This window comes from Colletotrichum jinshuiense, chromosome 1, assembly GCF_051148585.1.
Source record: "Colletotrichum jinshuiense chromosome 1, complete sequence".
Lineage (NCBI taxonomy): Eukaryota > Fungi > Ascomycota > Sordariomycetes > Glomerellales > Glomerellaceae > Colletotrichum > Colletotrichum jinshuiense.
The window spans coordinates 1,873,027-1,887,712 of record NC_139302.1 but is presented as its reverse complement, the minus strand read 5'-3'; the positions used below and the strand labels follow the sequence as shown (position 1 = coordinate 1,887,712).

At 54.0% G+C, this 14,686-nt stretch overlaps 3 protein-coding genes across 3 annotated transcripts; 2 read left to right on the top strand and 1 right to left on the bottom strand.

Moving 5' to 3' along the window:
• EsH8_I_000500 (uncharacterized protein) lies at positions 1–1,096 on the top strand (the record flags this gene model as incomplete). The annotated part of the gene is made up of 2 exons (XM_083267913.1): positions 1–1,038; positions 1,091–1,096. 2 exons carry the CDS (start codon positions 1–3, stop codon positions 1,094–1,096), a joined length of 1,044 nt encoding a protein of 347 aa, XP_083118351.1.
• A 5,557-nt stretch (positions 1,097–6,653) lies between these two features.
• On the bottom strand, positions 6,654–7,282 carry EsH8_I_000499 (uncharacterized protein; the record flags this gene model as incomplete). Its single annotated transcript, XM_083267912.1, has 2 exons — positions 6,654–6,924; positions 7,059–7,282. The coding sequence occupies 2 exons, from the start codon at positions 7,280–7,282 to the stop codon at positions 6,654–6,656; spliced, it is 495 nt and encodes a 164-aa protein (XP_083118350.1).
• A 4,681-nt stretch (positions 7,283–11,963) lies between these two features.
• On the top strand, positions 11,964–14,157 carry EsH8_I_000498 (glycoside hydrolase family 32 protein; the record flags this gene model as incomplete). The annotated part of the gene is made up of 2 exons (XM_083267911.1): positions 11,964–12,090; positions 12,596–14,157. 2 exons carry the CDS (start codon positions 11,964–11,966, stop codon positions 14,155–14,157), a joined length of 1,689 nt encoding a protein of 562 aa, XP_083118349.1.
• Positions 14,158–14,686: the final 529 nt, after the last annotated feature.

Genomic DNA, 14,686 nt, shown 5'->3' with positions numbered 1-14,686 from the left:
ATGTGGCTCATCAATACCCAGAACCTAAAATTGGAAGAACTAGTGGATCCTTCATCGCTCAAGTATGCGATCCTCTCTCACACTTGGGGGAATGACGAGGTGTCTTTCCAGGACATCTCCAACCTAGAGCTGGCTAAGCAGAAGGCTGGGTTTTGGAAAATCGCCAAAACTTGTGAGCTTGCCCGTCAAAGGGGTATCGAGTACGCTTGGGTTGATACCTGCTGCATCGACAAGTCGAGCAGCGCGGAGTTGAGCGAAGCCATCAACTCCATGTTCGCTTGGTACAAACTCTCGGCTGTTTGCTTCGTGTTCCTGTCCGACTTGCCACCGCTGGATGAATTAACTCGTCTCCGAAACTCGGGATCCAAGTTTTTTTACGACCAAGAGGTCTTTGGTAAATGCAGGTGGTTTACTCGCGGCTGGACCTTGCAAGAACTTATCGCTCCCGACCATGTCGAGTTCTACAATTCCGAATGGGAAACGTTTGCGCAGAAATCCGATTGTACCTTGATACTAGCAGAGATCACAGGAATAAGCCATCTTGTCCTTGAGTCCTCTTCAAACTTGCATCAAGCACCCGTCGCGGTAAAAATGTCCTGGGCTGCGCGCCGGGAGACAAAACGTATCGAAGACAGAGCTTACTCGCTCCTTGGCATTTTTGATATCAATATGCCCATGATCTACGGCGAGGGCCACAAGGCGTTTCGCCGGCTTCAGGAGGAGATTGCCAAAGAAACGAACGACCTGTCTCTCTTCGCTTGGAGAGCCCCAGAAAACAAGGAACCCCAGGAAGAACAGAAACAGTTTTTCCGAGGCATATTTGCGGATTCGCCACTCAATTTCGGCACCTGCTCAGAGATACATAAGTCTCGCGCCAGTCTAGAAGACCAGCGCGAGTTCTCCGTTACGAACAAAGGTGTCCGGATCGAGACGAAAGTCCACCAAGACTCGTACGGCGGATATTTTGTGTATCTAGGATTCTTCAAACGAGACAATACTCCTGTCTGCATTAATCTCGTGCGGACGGTAAACGGATTCGTTCGCAGCAATCCCTGGTCATTGAGTTACGCTGAGACGACTGTGCCTCCAGAAGTGACCCAAGGCGTATCCACGATTTACATAAAAAAGGATGTCACCAAGCAGGAGGAGCTTGATATATCGGGACGGATGCATAGGTCGTTCCGGTTCCATTATCACCTGCCACAATACCTCAAGGTCGAGAATCTTGAACTAAAGCCTGAACATCTGTGGGAGAAAGCCATGTTCCACCCAATCTTCATCAGTGGTGCGCCAGACAGATCATTTGCTGCCACACTGGATATTACAATTTGTGGGAGCAACAGAGAGTACAACGAAATATTCCCTCTTCGTCTTTCACTCGGATGGTGCAGCTCCCAAAGACAGCCCTTTGCAGTTCTACACTCCAGAAGGCGGCCCGGAGACAAGGCAGTCTGGTTGGTCCGATCCACCCATCGGGCAACGTTCCCAGACCTCACTCAAAGCGAACTCAACTGGGGGCATGCCCCGGAAGAAGCTTTCGAACATGCACTGTCTAGCATTTGCAATTCTCAAAACCAGGAAGTGCGGTTTTTTGAGAGGAGCTCAGGTCCGCGCTTGAACTGGGAGGTGTCGCCTCGTGTTGCTTCATTCGACATAAAGCTGGAGACACACAGTATCGGTGACGGAATCACCGGATACCGTGTTATTTTGTCGGGGAAAATCGATGGAAATGTGATAGTCCATACGCTGTCGTGAGTTCGCACGCATACCACCCTGGGGCGAACCCCCACCAGGCGTGATAAAGCTGGCCCTCTCTCTTTGACTAGTCATGGGCTTCTTTCTTGTTTTGTTCTACGTAGCATGGCCAGCGTACGTTTTTTGGTAATCAAATCCAAGTAAACTCCCGCTCTAAATCTACACGGATCTGCGACACCGGACTGCTTTCACGTGTGAAACTACATCATGAGGCTCTTCAAACTACACCTTGCTACTGTATATATCTGCCTCGAAGACGAGCTTGCGCTCGTTGATAGGATGTCCTGAAATAATGTTTGAGGTATTTTCTTGGGACCCGGCCACGAGTCCCGGTTCAAGTTTGAGGTGCCCATTGCCTAAGTTTCGAGGTTCGGATTCTGCTTGCTTCTGGGAGTGGTTTTCTGCTCTGTTTCAATGGTATATAGGAGGTTCATCTTCAAGTATTTGACGAACTGTGAGATTCCCAATGCTAGAGACACGGTGACTAATGCACTCGAGACGGAGAGTATGTGCCGGGGCATCTGAGCTATTTGAAGAGCAGTCGAGAGAAGGGAATGGCCTGTGGTTCCTCCTTTGTACTACTCTCCCGTGAACGACAGACATTCCAGGCAGCTTTTAATTAGACCTCCCCCCCAAAGCATGATTCAAACTCACAGAGGTTTGGTTCTTCCGGAGAAAGAATGGCTACCTCATCTATTCAAACCATCGTCGTTGCCTGCAATTCTCACATCAAACCACCATCCAAACAACTCAGCCATGCAGATGGATCATCAAGATTGTTGGCGCCACCGCCAATTTCTTCGTAGTCTACGGCGTTCTGGTTCACCTCATTGAAGTTGAGCTGAACGAGGAAATCTGGTCATCCGCCGCCCACACCCTACTACTTGTCAAGAAGGCAGTTGTCACCGCCGTCCCACAGACGGACTATTTCGAATCTATGGAGAGACTTAACCGCCGTCCGGACTCTTCATCGTTCCCCAACAACGTCTACACAACCACGGCCAATTACACGAACCTGACCAAACCTAGCACCAAATCGGCAATAAGTTGGTTCACATTGAGCGGGGATGTCGTTTCTGACTGATTCGGCTATCATGCCGAACAGAGACGGGCTTTCATCACTCCTTGCGTCCAGGGCTTCGTGTACTCCTGGACGGAAGTGGGTCGAGCCTGAGCTGGACCAGATCTACAAGAATCAACGGGAATCCAGCATTCAAAGGAAGCAACTCAGCACTGTGTGCATAGTTCTGATAACATAGCACTGGTACTGCGCCACAACCTCGTGCCAGCAACCCAGTGCAGGGATTTTGTTGACGTTCACGATGCCATAGAAACTGGCGTTGCGGCTTGAACTCTTATTCAGCAAGACTGGATCGACGTAGTGGCTATGGCATAGACTTGAATGTCTGAGAGATGACCTCAACTACAGAGGTTCTGGACCTTGTGGCCATGGCAGAATCTTCAGGAGATACAGGGCATATTTCTCGCTCTTCTACAAGCTTCGTGACTAATTCCTCATTCCATCTTGCAACTTCAATCACAAAGCAGTCCATTCCATCTTGTCACTCCACTATTAAGCAACTACCAAAGGCCGAATCTGCAATTACTCAAGTAAACGCCATGGCGTAGGGAGAGAACCTGGTCCAATTTGCGGTGAAGAAGACAACTTTGGGTGACATTCCGGTCAGAACACGTTTGAATATTCCAACCTCAAATTTATAAGCCTTTTTTTTTTTTTTTTTTGGCTTATTGGGAGTTTTTTATCAGCCATTACATCAGATCAAGTCTGCAACCTGTACGTCATGAGATCTCCCCCGACCTAGTCAGATTTCCCCACCATGTTTATACCGCCGAGTGCTTGGATGGGTGATGTCTTTCGTTCGAATACCGAAGTCGCTTCATCTTCTATGGAGACCCAAAATTTCAGAAAAGTTCGACCCAGGCTGCAGAGACCCATCGATTTGTCACTGTCCTCAACCAGAGCTCTGACCACAAATTGTGTTCTTTGAGTATGGCCACGGATGATGAAGCCGAGGTCTGTTGGCCCAATCAAGCCAGACCGGTATATCGGAGACAACGCGGCAAGAGCCGAAGATGGCGAGACTGTGCATGATCGACACCTCATCTTCCGACTTCCGAGATCCAAACCCCCAAGTGCTATGTGGAAGCGCATGTGGGACAAACTCTGCGGCTTATCCAAGCGCCTTGCCGCCCGAGGCGTCCATCACAGCTTGGCGACGCCATCGACGGGTGGTGGCGAGGGGCAGGCTTGGTACCACGGGACGTCGAAAACTGATACGCTTGTGGCGCTTTACAAGCTCAAGGGGGTTTCACGTGTTTTTCAATCGGAGAGACAGGCCTCAGATTGCGGATAGTGTGATGCACACTGCTGAATCCCTGCCCAAGGGAACCAAAGAAGGAAAGAGTGAGCCTCTGCAGGGCGCAGTCACCATGCCCACTATTTCGAAGGTGTGCTCGAACCTTCTGGCCGGCTCGCAGCACTTGGTTTCGACGGATCCGAGCCGAGATTGAGCTTGAGTGCGAAGGATTGGATGGCCGCTGTCCCAAAGCACGGCTGATCCGCGCATTCGTCGATGTCATTGATCGCGAGGAAGCTGGGCTCGCATCTCATTCGTCTCAAAGACAGAACCCATTACTCATAGCGTTCAGGGCATCATTTACAGGTGTGTTTCGTATTTCACTTGGAGACAGTCTGGCAAAACACAATGATATCCCTAGATCGGGGCCAAGTCATTTTGTCTTGGCCATCTCCGAACTCGTCATCCTCAGCCGGCCCCTCTGAATCGAGGGCTGCCAGACTCGGGGTTCGCCTCAGTCTCACCTGCTGCTATCGACATCAAGTATCTAGTCGTCACTGATAATCTCCCTCTGCCCCCCCCCCACTTCCGTGCGTCTCCCGCAATCGGGATCATCCCCCGCAAACCGGCCGGCAGAGCAACGAATCCGTCCCACCAGGAACAGATGCTCCGACTCCGCGCCACCCTCGCCCCCATAGTCCTGAGCCCATAAAACACCGAGATATCTGCGGGCCCGTACCGACGAATACGGTACAGGTCGTCGGGACATTCAGAAGGTGGAGACGTGATACATCTTGCAGCCCAACACCTCGACGTGGGGCTCTGAAGAAAGGGAAGACCAGAACCCCCCCCCCCCCCAGAAAAAAAGTCTTTGATGGCACATTAAGCATTGGGTCTGCAAACTTGCTCACTCGCTCACAGCCCCGTCGATTACGTGCCCAGATAGCGGTCTAGAATTCGGGCCCTCAGTCCATGTGGGGGGGAATGCCTTTCTTTTGGCGCCGGCCCCCTCGCGGCCATGTTCCCGCCTGGACCTAGGGTAAGATAATTGTCCACGTGTATATCCCAGGGGACCACTTGGTTCGAACGAGCCGCTTCGTGGGTTGATTTCGATAGCGCGATGAGGGGCGGTGTTCTGTAAGATGGAGAAAGGAATTGACAACACAAAACCCATTTTGCATTTCGCCATATGAGCGGTGATGTTTGGCGGCCCCGTCTCGACAACCCTAACTTGCCCACCATGAGCGGCAGCCTGTGGGTCCGGGTCGTCGTATGACGGGACGGGGAGGGGCAGGCTAGCCATAGCAAAGCTAATGGGAATGACATCTTTTTGGCGATTATTTGGACGACTTTGACGCTAATGAACATGTAGGGAGGAGTGCATAGGTCGCCGTCTTGGGAAGAGAGACAACCACTTGACTTCCTTGGGGCACACCAAATGTTGGGCACCAGCGACAGACAGACAGGCAGAACAAGATAAGGGGATGCACGTCTTGTCTGAATACCGTGTTGTCGCATAGGGATAGCGAAATAGGCTACGGCGCTTGCGACTTCGTTGGCAATCATCTGGTATTCCAAGCGGCTAACTTCAGGACAAGGCGTAAGCCGCCGAAGGGACCCAGCTCCCGCAGCCAACTAATGCAGAGTCCGGGGGCGAGTGTCTACCAACAGGCATGAAGAAGGCCGCAAAGCCGCCACCGCCGTCCGCACTCGTCCTGACGCTGCTGGCGACATCATCTTGGCCCATGGACCCCCATCTTCCGGTGCCAACTCCGGGGAGATCACTGAAGCATTAGAGTCGCCGAAACACTACCCAAACCTCTTTAATGTATCGTTTGTAATTTTGGTGAAGGACGAGGATTTCTCAAGTCGACATGGAGATTGACTGGCCCAAATGATCCCTCGTAAGATGCAGGATCAGTGTCAATGAATGGGCACGCCGGAAGGAAAGTTGAAAACAACCAAGACATCGGCTATTCGACTCTCGGCATCGGATGGTTTCACAGGGCAAAAGACATTGGCCGTGAGCGTGGTGCGTGGAAAGACAACGATTAAATTGACAGACTTTTCTGTATCATTAGATTCCCTGCCGAAAACGCACATTGGCCCAGTTCCCTTAAGCCAGCAGCAGCCGTCGACTCATAAGCCGTAATGTTCGTAAACCAGGTATTCGAATGTCCAGAAAAGACAAAGAGACAAGAAACCACCGACAAATAGTGAGCAGAAAAAAAAAAGGGCAAATCCACCCATCCCAAGTCTATCATTTCCTGTTTGGCCCCAAAGAACCGAACCAACCCATTTGCGCTCGACTGCCTGCGCAGGAGCACCACCGGAACCGAAATCAAGAAGCAATATTTTTGTTTCCTGATTTCGAAACAAACAAAAACAGAAAAACAAAATAGAAAAACACTTCCACATCTCGCCAGCGGACCTAAAAGGATCCGGTCTCTCCTCGTTTAGTACCCGCCCAACGCCGCATCACGTACGTTGGGCTCATACAAGCTAAGAAGCTACTCAGTCTCATCCGGCCTGTTGCGAAGTTGCAAACGTATCGTGCTACAAAGCCGAGAGCTAAAACCTTCAGTAAGTCATGTCGTATTCCTCCCTTACATCAAAGTTCATCCCCACGTGCTTGGTCCGAAGATGCCTGATAAAGTTGTCGCGGCGGTTGTACACGTGCCCCGTCTTCGCCTTTCGGCATCCGACGACGCGGCACCGGTAACCGGAGCTATCGCCATCAAGCGTCTCGTGTGTCTTCTTGTGCCGCTTGAGGTCCTTCATGGTGGCAAAAGCCTTGTCGCAGCTTACTTCGTCGCAGAGGTACTCTTTGATGTGGTACCTTTCGTGTTTGCTGGTTCGTGTCCGTCAGTCAATTGCTCTCACCACGTGTTGTAGACATTGCAGTCGAGGCGGTTGTTCGGCCTCGCGGGAGAAGAAAAAAAAAAGGAACGAGATGAGACGGAAGGAAGCTGAAGTGAGATTTACGTCAAATCACTCGGTCTACGAAAGACCTTGCCACAATTCTGCCAGCGGCATTCGAATCGTAGGCGCGATATGTCCATGCCGGCGGCGGCGGGGGTCGCAATGTCATTGCTCATCCCACTATCGCTGGCTTTGTCGCTGTCATTGTCGTTTCCGGGGTTTAAGGGGCTTAGAGTCGGGCTCAGCGTTTCCGAAGAACAGGAGGGGGTGTCGAGTGGACACGCCATGACACCAAGTGCCGTAGGTGGTCTCCATGGCGGCAAGCCGACGGGAGGAGGATCGTCCACGGATGCTAGTTTGAGAGCAGCAGTCGTGTGGTCGGAATAGTACTCGCAGTAGCAAATGGTGTTTCCGAGGAACACACAGTAACAAGAGTCAACAAGGTTGGGTTGTATACTGGTGTCTAGGTAAAACGCCACCGTGGAAAGATGTCGGTTTTGCTGGGAATGTGTCGAGGCCTGATCGGGTGATCAGGAAGGACCGGTCCAAAGGTCCGACTGCGAAGACAAGGGGGAAAAAGCAGCAAGATGTCCAGAGGCAACAGCGAGCCCTAGATACGAGGGTGCTTTGACCGAGTCAAAGAGTAGGCGGGGAAATTCCCCGCATGCGGTTCTCAGAATGGATGCTGATTCTCCGGGGAGTTTACCAAATAGGTAATGGTGTTTTGCAACGGGCGGTTGAGGCTGAAGTGTAGGGATGCTATCGAACCATTCCGATAAGTATGTGAGGCCGAGGGTGATACTCCGGGAGCGGGGGTGCTCGGAGCTTCTAGAATGGAGCGGGGGGATCAAAGTCGACTGGCTGGTACGGGCGCGGTGGTTTTGGTGAAAGTTGGGATAACCGGTCAGGGTATCCAATGATGTCCGTTCAGGGTACTGGATTCAGATTAAGCTCTCGGATGAGGCTGAAGGCGGCGCGGGGTGCGGGATTGGAGTTTCCGGGTTTCTCGGTAGTCCAGGATTGAGCAGGCGTGGGGGAAAGCGGAGAGTCAAGGCCTTTCCTTACGGACAGGGAGCCGGGCCGCCGCGATACTTAAGTAAAGACGAGCGCAGATTCGACGTGCTGGATCTGGCGGGGCGGTGCTTTGGGGGGGGGCCTCAAAGTCGTGGGCTAGCATTTGCTAGTATTGGTCTGATAATGCAGGGTGGGCAACAGTGGGAGTGTAGACGGGCCAATTAGAGAGGGCTGGTGGTTCGAAACTGGGGCTCGCGGTTCGTCGGTTTGGGCAACCTGCATGAATGCCCAGCAGCTCACTCGTTGGGCTCCGCCCAAACTGGGGTCCAGGACGCATTATTCGCCCAACCGGTCCCTCGTTGTCATTGCACCGTTGTGGTGGGCACGGGGCCAGACCTTCCATGAGCCGCAGTGCCAGAAGGCGTCTGAAGCTATTGATGGCCAAGGTTGACGAAGAGATAACGGGGCGGAAACCCCAACATGCTGGCAAACGACACCAAAGGCGACGACAATCACGGTCATCAACCGAAAATCCGAGTTTCCATCCCATCCACCTGCCCGGGTTTCGTCCGCAACGGCGGGCGGAACATGCCCGAGGGTCTGAAGTTTCCGACGGCTCACACTCTTAGCGACAACCTCAATTGTTAGCCTTGTCAGGCGCCCTCGTCATTGGCTCCTCACCTCGCTCTCCCCCTTCCCCTGGCATAAATCAAGCTCATCTGATATCTCTGCAGCGGCCACCTTCTGTTGATGGCCGCTTGGCATAGCGCTCCGCCTCGCTTGTTTTTCTGGGCACCTACTAGGAATGGAGCTTGCTTACATGGGTTGCCATACACATGAGCCTGTCCAAGGCAGCAGCAACCTCACTCCATTTGTGACACGATAGACGCTCGGCGTGGTAAAACTTGCTCGTGGGTACCTCGCCGCCAACGGCGCCGAGCGCGGGACTGAACAGTTGTGTTCCTGGGCCTCCTCCCGTCCCAGCCCAGCCCAGTCCAGCCTTGTTCATGTGGATAGCAAGCGATGCAGCTTCGACGGCAGGCCCATCGATAGCGCGCATCTTAATGACCCGTCGTTGAGCTAAGCATCCGGGCCCCGCCGAAATATTCTGCGGTGGCGGAAGACTGGCTCTTAGTCAATATTCTGCGCCAAGCTGGGCCACGAAGGATGCAAATAGGAAACCCAGCGAGTGCGCCAACGACAGGACATATCGAGCCCAACGACAGAATTTTCAATTGGCCGTAGGAGCGACAACACCGGCGTGCGTGGTCTGATGTATCTGTCAACAGAGCGTGCAGGCGGTGTGTCTACGAAGGCGAATTTTTTTCACCCGAGCTCCTTCGTGCAAAATAGATTCTTGGTTACCGCCAATCTTGCAGGAAAAACAAAAACCCCCCATTGTTGTGAGGATGACAGGTCAGGTTTGACCAGCCGAATGAGGTGGCCCTGTTCGAGTCGAGGGATTTATGCTGATGAACAGACAACTTATTGTCGTAAAGAGTCGAGAAAATCCCCTCAAGACCATGTCCGCGGAAACGTTACGTCAAATGCAGCATCTTGGACACTCTCCAGATCAGCGGCTCTAGCAATGAGATCAAAATGCCGACTTTCCGCCGACTTGAGCAAGGTTTCTTGGTTATTTTCGCTTTCCGGCGGTGGTGCTCTAGTCCAGGCCGACGTTGCATCGGCTCCAGGTCGAGTGGCATCGTCCCGTGGCCAGGCGTGAGTCCATCTCTGTATGTCATGGTGTTCAACGTTGCCGTCGATGGCAAGATGGAGAAAGGCGGACAAAAGATCTTCGCTGTCTCGTGGCTCAGGGTAGACTCGGGGTACATATGTGAAGTAACGTCAGGGCAAGAACCAAGGACTGGTGACTTGAGCAGCATGACTCGGGTGATCTCTGATGGAGGTTGAAACGAGCTGCGGTTAGGGCCGGGAGCGCGTGGCCGCCATGTTTCTGGCTCGGCGCCGATCCGTGTCTTGCCCGGATCTCGCACGCCGTTACACTTTGGATGCAGGTGATCTATAAATTTTCAGCGATGCCAGGGCCGTCCGCAAGTTTGGGGGGGGAGGGGAAAAAGTGCTCCGCGAAATAGAGGAAGTTGAATTGGGGGAGTCGGATCATGGTACGTAGCGGTAGCCGTCGAGATGTGTGGTCTGGCGGTCTGACCGCATGGGTCGGATGACGCAGTGTGTATCATCAAGCTGGAGAGTTGGAGAAATGCTGCATAGGTGGGCTGGGGATGTCGAGTGCTCTGCTCTATGGAGTCGACTTGTAGAGGCGAAGAGCAACGGAGACAAACATTGTCGTCATTCGCCCCTCGTGGAAAGACGTCGTTTCCCTTGCCGGTCCGTCTTGGCTCCCGTGAGTTGTTTGAGAAGCTGGAATGGAAAGACGGCCTTGCCCATTGTCAAACAGAGTTAGTGAGGGGCATGTCTCTGTCTTTATTTGTGAGGGGCACTGCTCCCAGCGGTCCCCGTTTTTCCAACCCCACTAGTGTCTGAAGAGAGGAAGTCAAAGAAGGGACGAAGAGCGAGTCAACCGTTGTACCTTTTTTTTCCTTCTGTTTTTCTCTCTCTCTTTCTCCCCCTCTCTCCCCCACTTCTCCCTTTCTTTATTGTGTCTCAGTCCCATTCCAAAATCGATGCTTGGCCTCACGACGTTACCACCAAAAAAAAAAAAAAACAAAAAAAAAAAAAGGCCAATGCAAAGTCGCTCACATGGCCATTGTTCTCCTGTCCAGTGCGTTCCATCGAGGCCCCAGTCAGCAATCAACCCCGCATCCCTTCCCCAGAAACATGGTCCCATCCATCCCGGAATGTCGCTGCAGAAAGTCGCTGTAACGCAGGTCAACAACCGGACACTAGGCCGCTATCAGCAATGCTACCAACACAAATCCTGGCCAGCTGACCAATGGAAATCCGGGGAAAGTAGGGACGGGAACGGGGCCCTCTGGCACGGCTTCAGGGCTTCTCTGCGGAGGTGTGTGTTGTCCACCTTCTGGGCTTTTACTACAAGCGGTCGCTTTACCCCAAAGTCTAGAGTTGGAGAAGACGGCGGTGGGGTCCGTAGGATAGGTAAGCCTTGGTTTCGAGCGCGGAAAAGCAGGCCACGAGAGCCAGCCACCTGCCAGCCGTGCAGAGAGTCATGAGACCTGTCTTGGACGCATGGTGTGCGATGCCCCCTTCCCCTTTGCGTTCTTGGCGTATGATGTACTTCTTTCCGCAGGACCGCGCCGCCGACATCGTGTCAGGCATGGCCATCCGTGTACCGCTGCCAGTCCCTGTGCCGGCGCCAGTGACAGTGCCACCGCTACTGAGGGCAAAGCTAAGGCAATGTCACTGCATTGTCTTCTTCTTTTTTCTGCCCGTTCTGCTTGCTACTTGGCCGGCTTGCGCTGGCTGTGGCTGCATGTTTCTGGAGACGCACTCCCGAGGTTGATTCACCCTGTCTTCGTCTTCTCGATTAAATACCCACCGCCCTCTCGCCATGTCTGGCCGTCCATTTCCCGCCCTCTTCTAGCTTGTTCGTGGACGAGCATCTTTGGCATTTATTTCATCACGTTGCCGCTAGTTGCTCCCTCCAACGGAACGGAACGACTGTCTGTGCTGTACCTCACATTACTTTTTTGCGCAAGCTTCGTCCCAAAGTCACTCTACCTTTTTGCTGACACGCTGCGCTACTCACTCCATCTGAAGTCTGTCGATCAGGGACGCCCCCTTGCTCGCTCGTACCGTTTGGCCGAGGGCCTAACACTGCTTCTTTCATAAGGGACGGGGAGCCGGACTCTTCCAGCCATGAGGCAGCATCTTTTCTACACCTCGCTCCTGTCGACCCTTCTCGCCGTACCGACACACAGTCTTCCAGGCTTCTTCTCCGACGTGGACCGATCGCATTACGAACCAGACCTCAAACGCTCAGAACCCGAGCTTCCGCCCGCAAATAAAGCAAGAATGGCAGAGGCCGACCGCTCCGGCCGCTGGCGGCCCCAAATCCACTTCTCACCACCTTCGGAATGGCTCAACGACCCAAACGGCCTTTTCGTCGATTCCGATGGCGTATGGCACATGTACTACCAATGTAAGCCCAGTCTTGACATTTTGCCAATTTTTTTCTCTTATTTTTTCCGCCTCGTTTCCCTCCTCTCTTCCTATCTTCCCACTCCCTACAGATCCCCGTCGCAGCACCTCCGGCTCAAGCCGGTTTATTGTGAGTTGTGGGACGAATCACGCATGTTCCGGACAAGCGGTAGCCGACGTTCGCCAGCGCAGTGCCCAATGGCGCGTATCAGTCCGTTTCATTGGATCTGCATTCTGCACACGTGCTAGTTCCCGTTGACGTGAGGGTTGCGCCCGTACCAAAGACGGAAACATCACATGCGTGATGATGGCCGTTGCAGCGTCACCCCGCATTTTTTGGACAGCATGAGACAGTACATTGAATATGCACGCCTGCTTCTGCACGTTGCGCTGCATCCTCATCTGGCATCTCACGTGTCACAGCTGAGATGAGGCTATACCAAGCCTGGCATCGCCCTCACCATCTCAATTGCGACGGACAAGTTCATGACTGACGACTGCTGTAGATGCCGACAACGTCGCCGGTGACGGTGTAAAGCACTGGGGCCACACCACGGCCACCGAATTCTACAACTGGGTCGATCACCCTGTTGCCATTCCCGCCACCGCGCGCGATGGCTCCATCTGGTCGGGAAGCGTAGTTGTTGACAAGAACAACTCCTCCGGCTTCTTCCCTTCCGACAAGACCAATGGCAAGGACAACATCATTGCCTACTACACCTCGTGGGAGCCAGACCAGGAATCCCAGCACCTGGCATGGTCCTACGACGGCGGCGAGACCTTCAACCAGTATGAGAACAATCCCATAATCTCGTTGAACAGGCACGGGTTCCGCGACCCCAAGATCTCCTTCCACCACGAGACAAAGACCTGGGCCATGGTCTTGTCTAGGGAGCACGACGTAGCCTTCTACACCTCGACGGACCTCGTCAACTGGACCCAATCGTCAATCTGGAACCCCCAGCGCAACATCGGCCTGATTGAGTGCCCCCAATTCCTCCAGATCCCCCGAAAGGACAAGTCTGGCGCCGTTGTGGGATCCAAATGGGTCCTGACGCTCAGCCTGGGAAGCGGCGCCCCGAACGGCGGCGCGGCCGTCAGGTACCTCACCGGCGAGTGGGACGGCACAACGTTCACGCCCGACGCGCCGTCTAGCCGCACGTCGGGCAGGGGCGTCTTCTCTCGCCAGGACAGCTTCACCCTGCACGACTTTGACTTTGGCCCCGACAAGTACGCGACCGCCTTCTTCCACTCCCAAAAGCTCAACGATGGCAACCAGGACGCCTACTCCATCACTTGGGCCGTCGACGCAAGCCACTACGGATGCTGCACGCCGACCGACCAAGAGGGCTGGCGACACTGCATGGGCGGGGTGCGCCGCCACTGGCTCGACGCCAACACGAACCGGCTCGTGTCGGCACCGGCCGGCGACCTTTCGAAGCTCGTCAGCACGACGCCAGGCTGGAACCCCATCCTCGACGAGAAGGACGTCACGGGCATCGAGGGCAGCAGCGCCGTCATCCGCGACTTCAACCCTGCCGTTGAGTGGACCCTGACCGTCCGCATGGCCAAGTCTCTGCTCCAGGAGGGCTCGACCGCGTCCGCCCAGCTGGCCTTCCGGGCCTCCCAGTCCAACGGCGCGGAGCAGGTGTCCCTCGGGTTCGACTTCACTGGCAGCGCTAGCAACGGCGTCCCCATCGCAACCTTCAACATCGGCCGCACCAGCACGGCGTGGGACAGGTCCGGCACGTTCGGCGTCTCCGATGTGCAGGCCCTCGAGTCCGCGTCTTCGGAAGGCTCCAGCTCCACCGTCGAGTTTCAGCTGCACGGTATCCTCGACCGCTCCATCCTCGAAGTCTACGTCAATGGCGGCGTCGAGGCTGGCACCATGCTCTACTTCACCGACAAGCCGCTCGACAACATCGTCCTCACCCGCGGCGGCGGCTCCAACGACCAGGGCATCACCTTTGACTTCAAGGCCGTCGCGCTCAAGAGCTCCTGGGGCGCCTACTCGGAGAAGGACGTTGCCCAGTCCGAGCAGGACAAGTGGATCACGGAGGAACTGTGAGAGGCGGTTTCGCCCCCGATCCCTTGTAACCCGCGGTACTGGTGGCTTTGTTCTCGTGATTTTTGGAAACAGCAAAGAACTTTGGGCGGCCGGGGGTTTCCCCGAACCGCGGATGACATGGAGCAAATGGATCGGGAGACAGGCACGTTTACGGGCGCATCAGAGAGAGAGAGAGAGAGAGAGAGAGAGAGAGAGAGAGAGAGAGAGAGAGAGAGAGAGAGAGAGAGAGAGAGAGAGAGAGAGAGAGAGAGAGAGAGAGAGAGAGAGAGAGAGAGAGAGAGAGAGAGAGGCTCCCGGGCCTTGTTGCGGCTGTCGATGTCACCCATTGACAAGGCATGAACGAAGTGACGGGGGGTTTCCCCGTCTCTTTTTCCCTTTTTTTTCTTTCTATTTTTTCCTTCCGGGTTACCAGAAGCATAAGTGGTATAGAAGTAGTATTTTCTCCTTCTCCCGTATCACTAGTTGGCATCATCGCTCACGCATCATCAATTACGAATCATGGACTTTTCTGAATCCGTCGTTTTGAAAC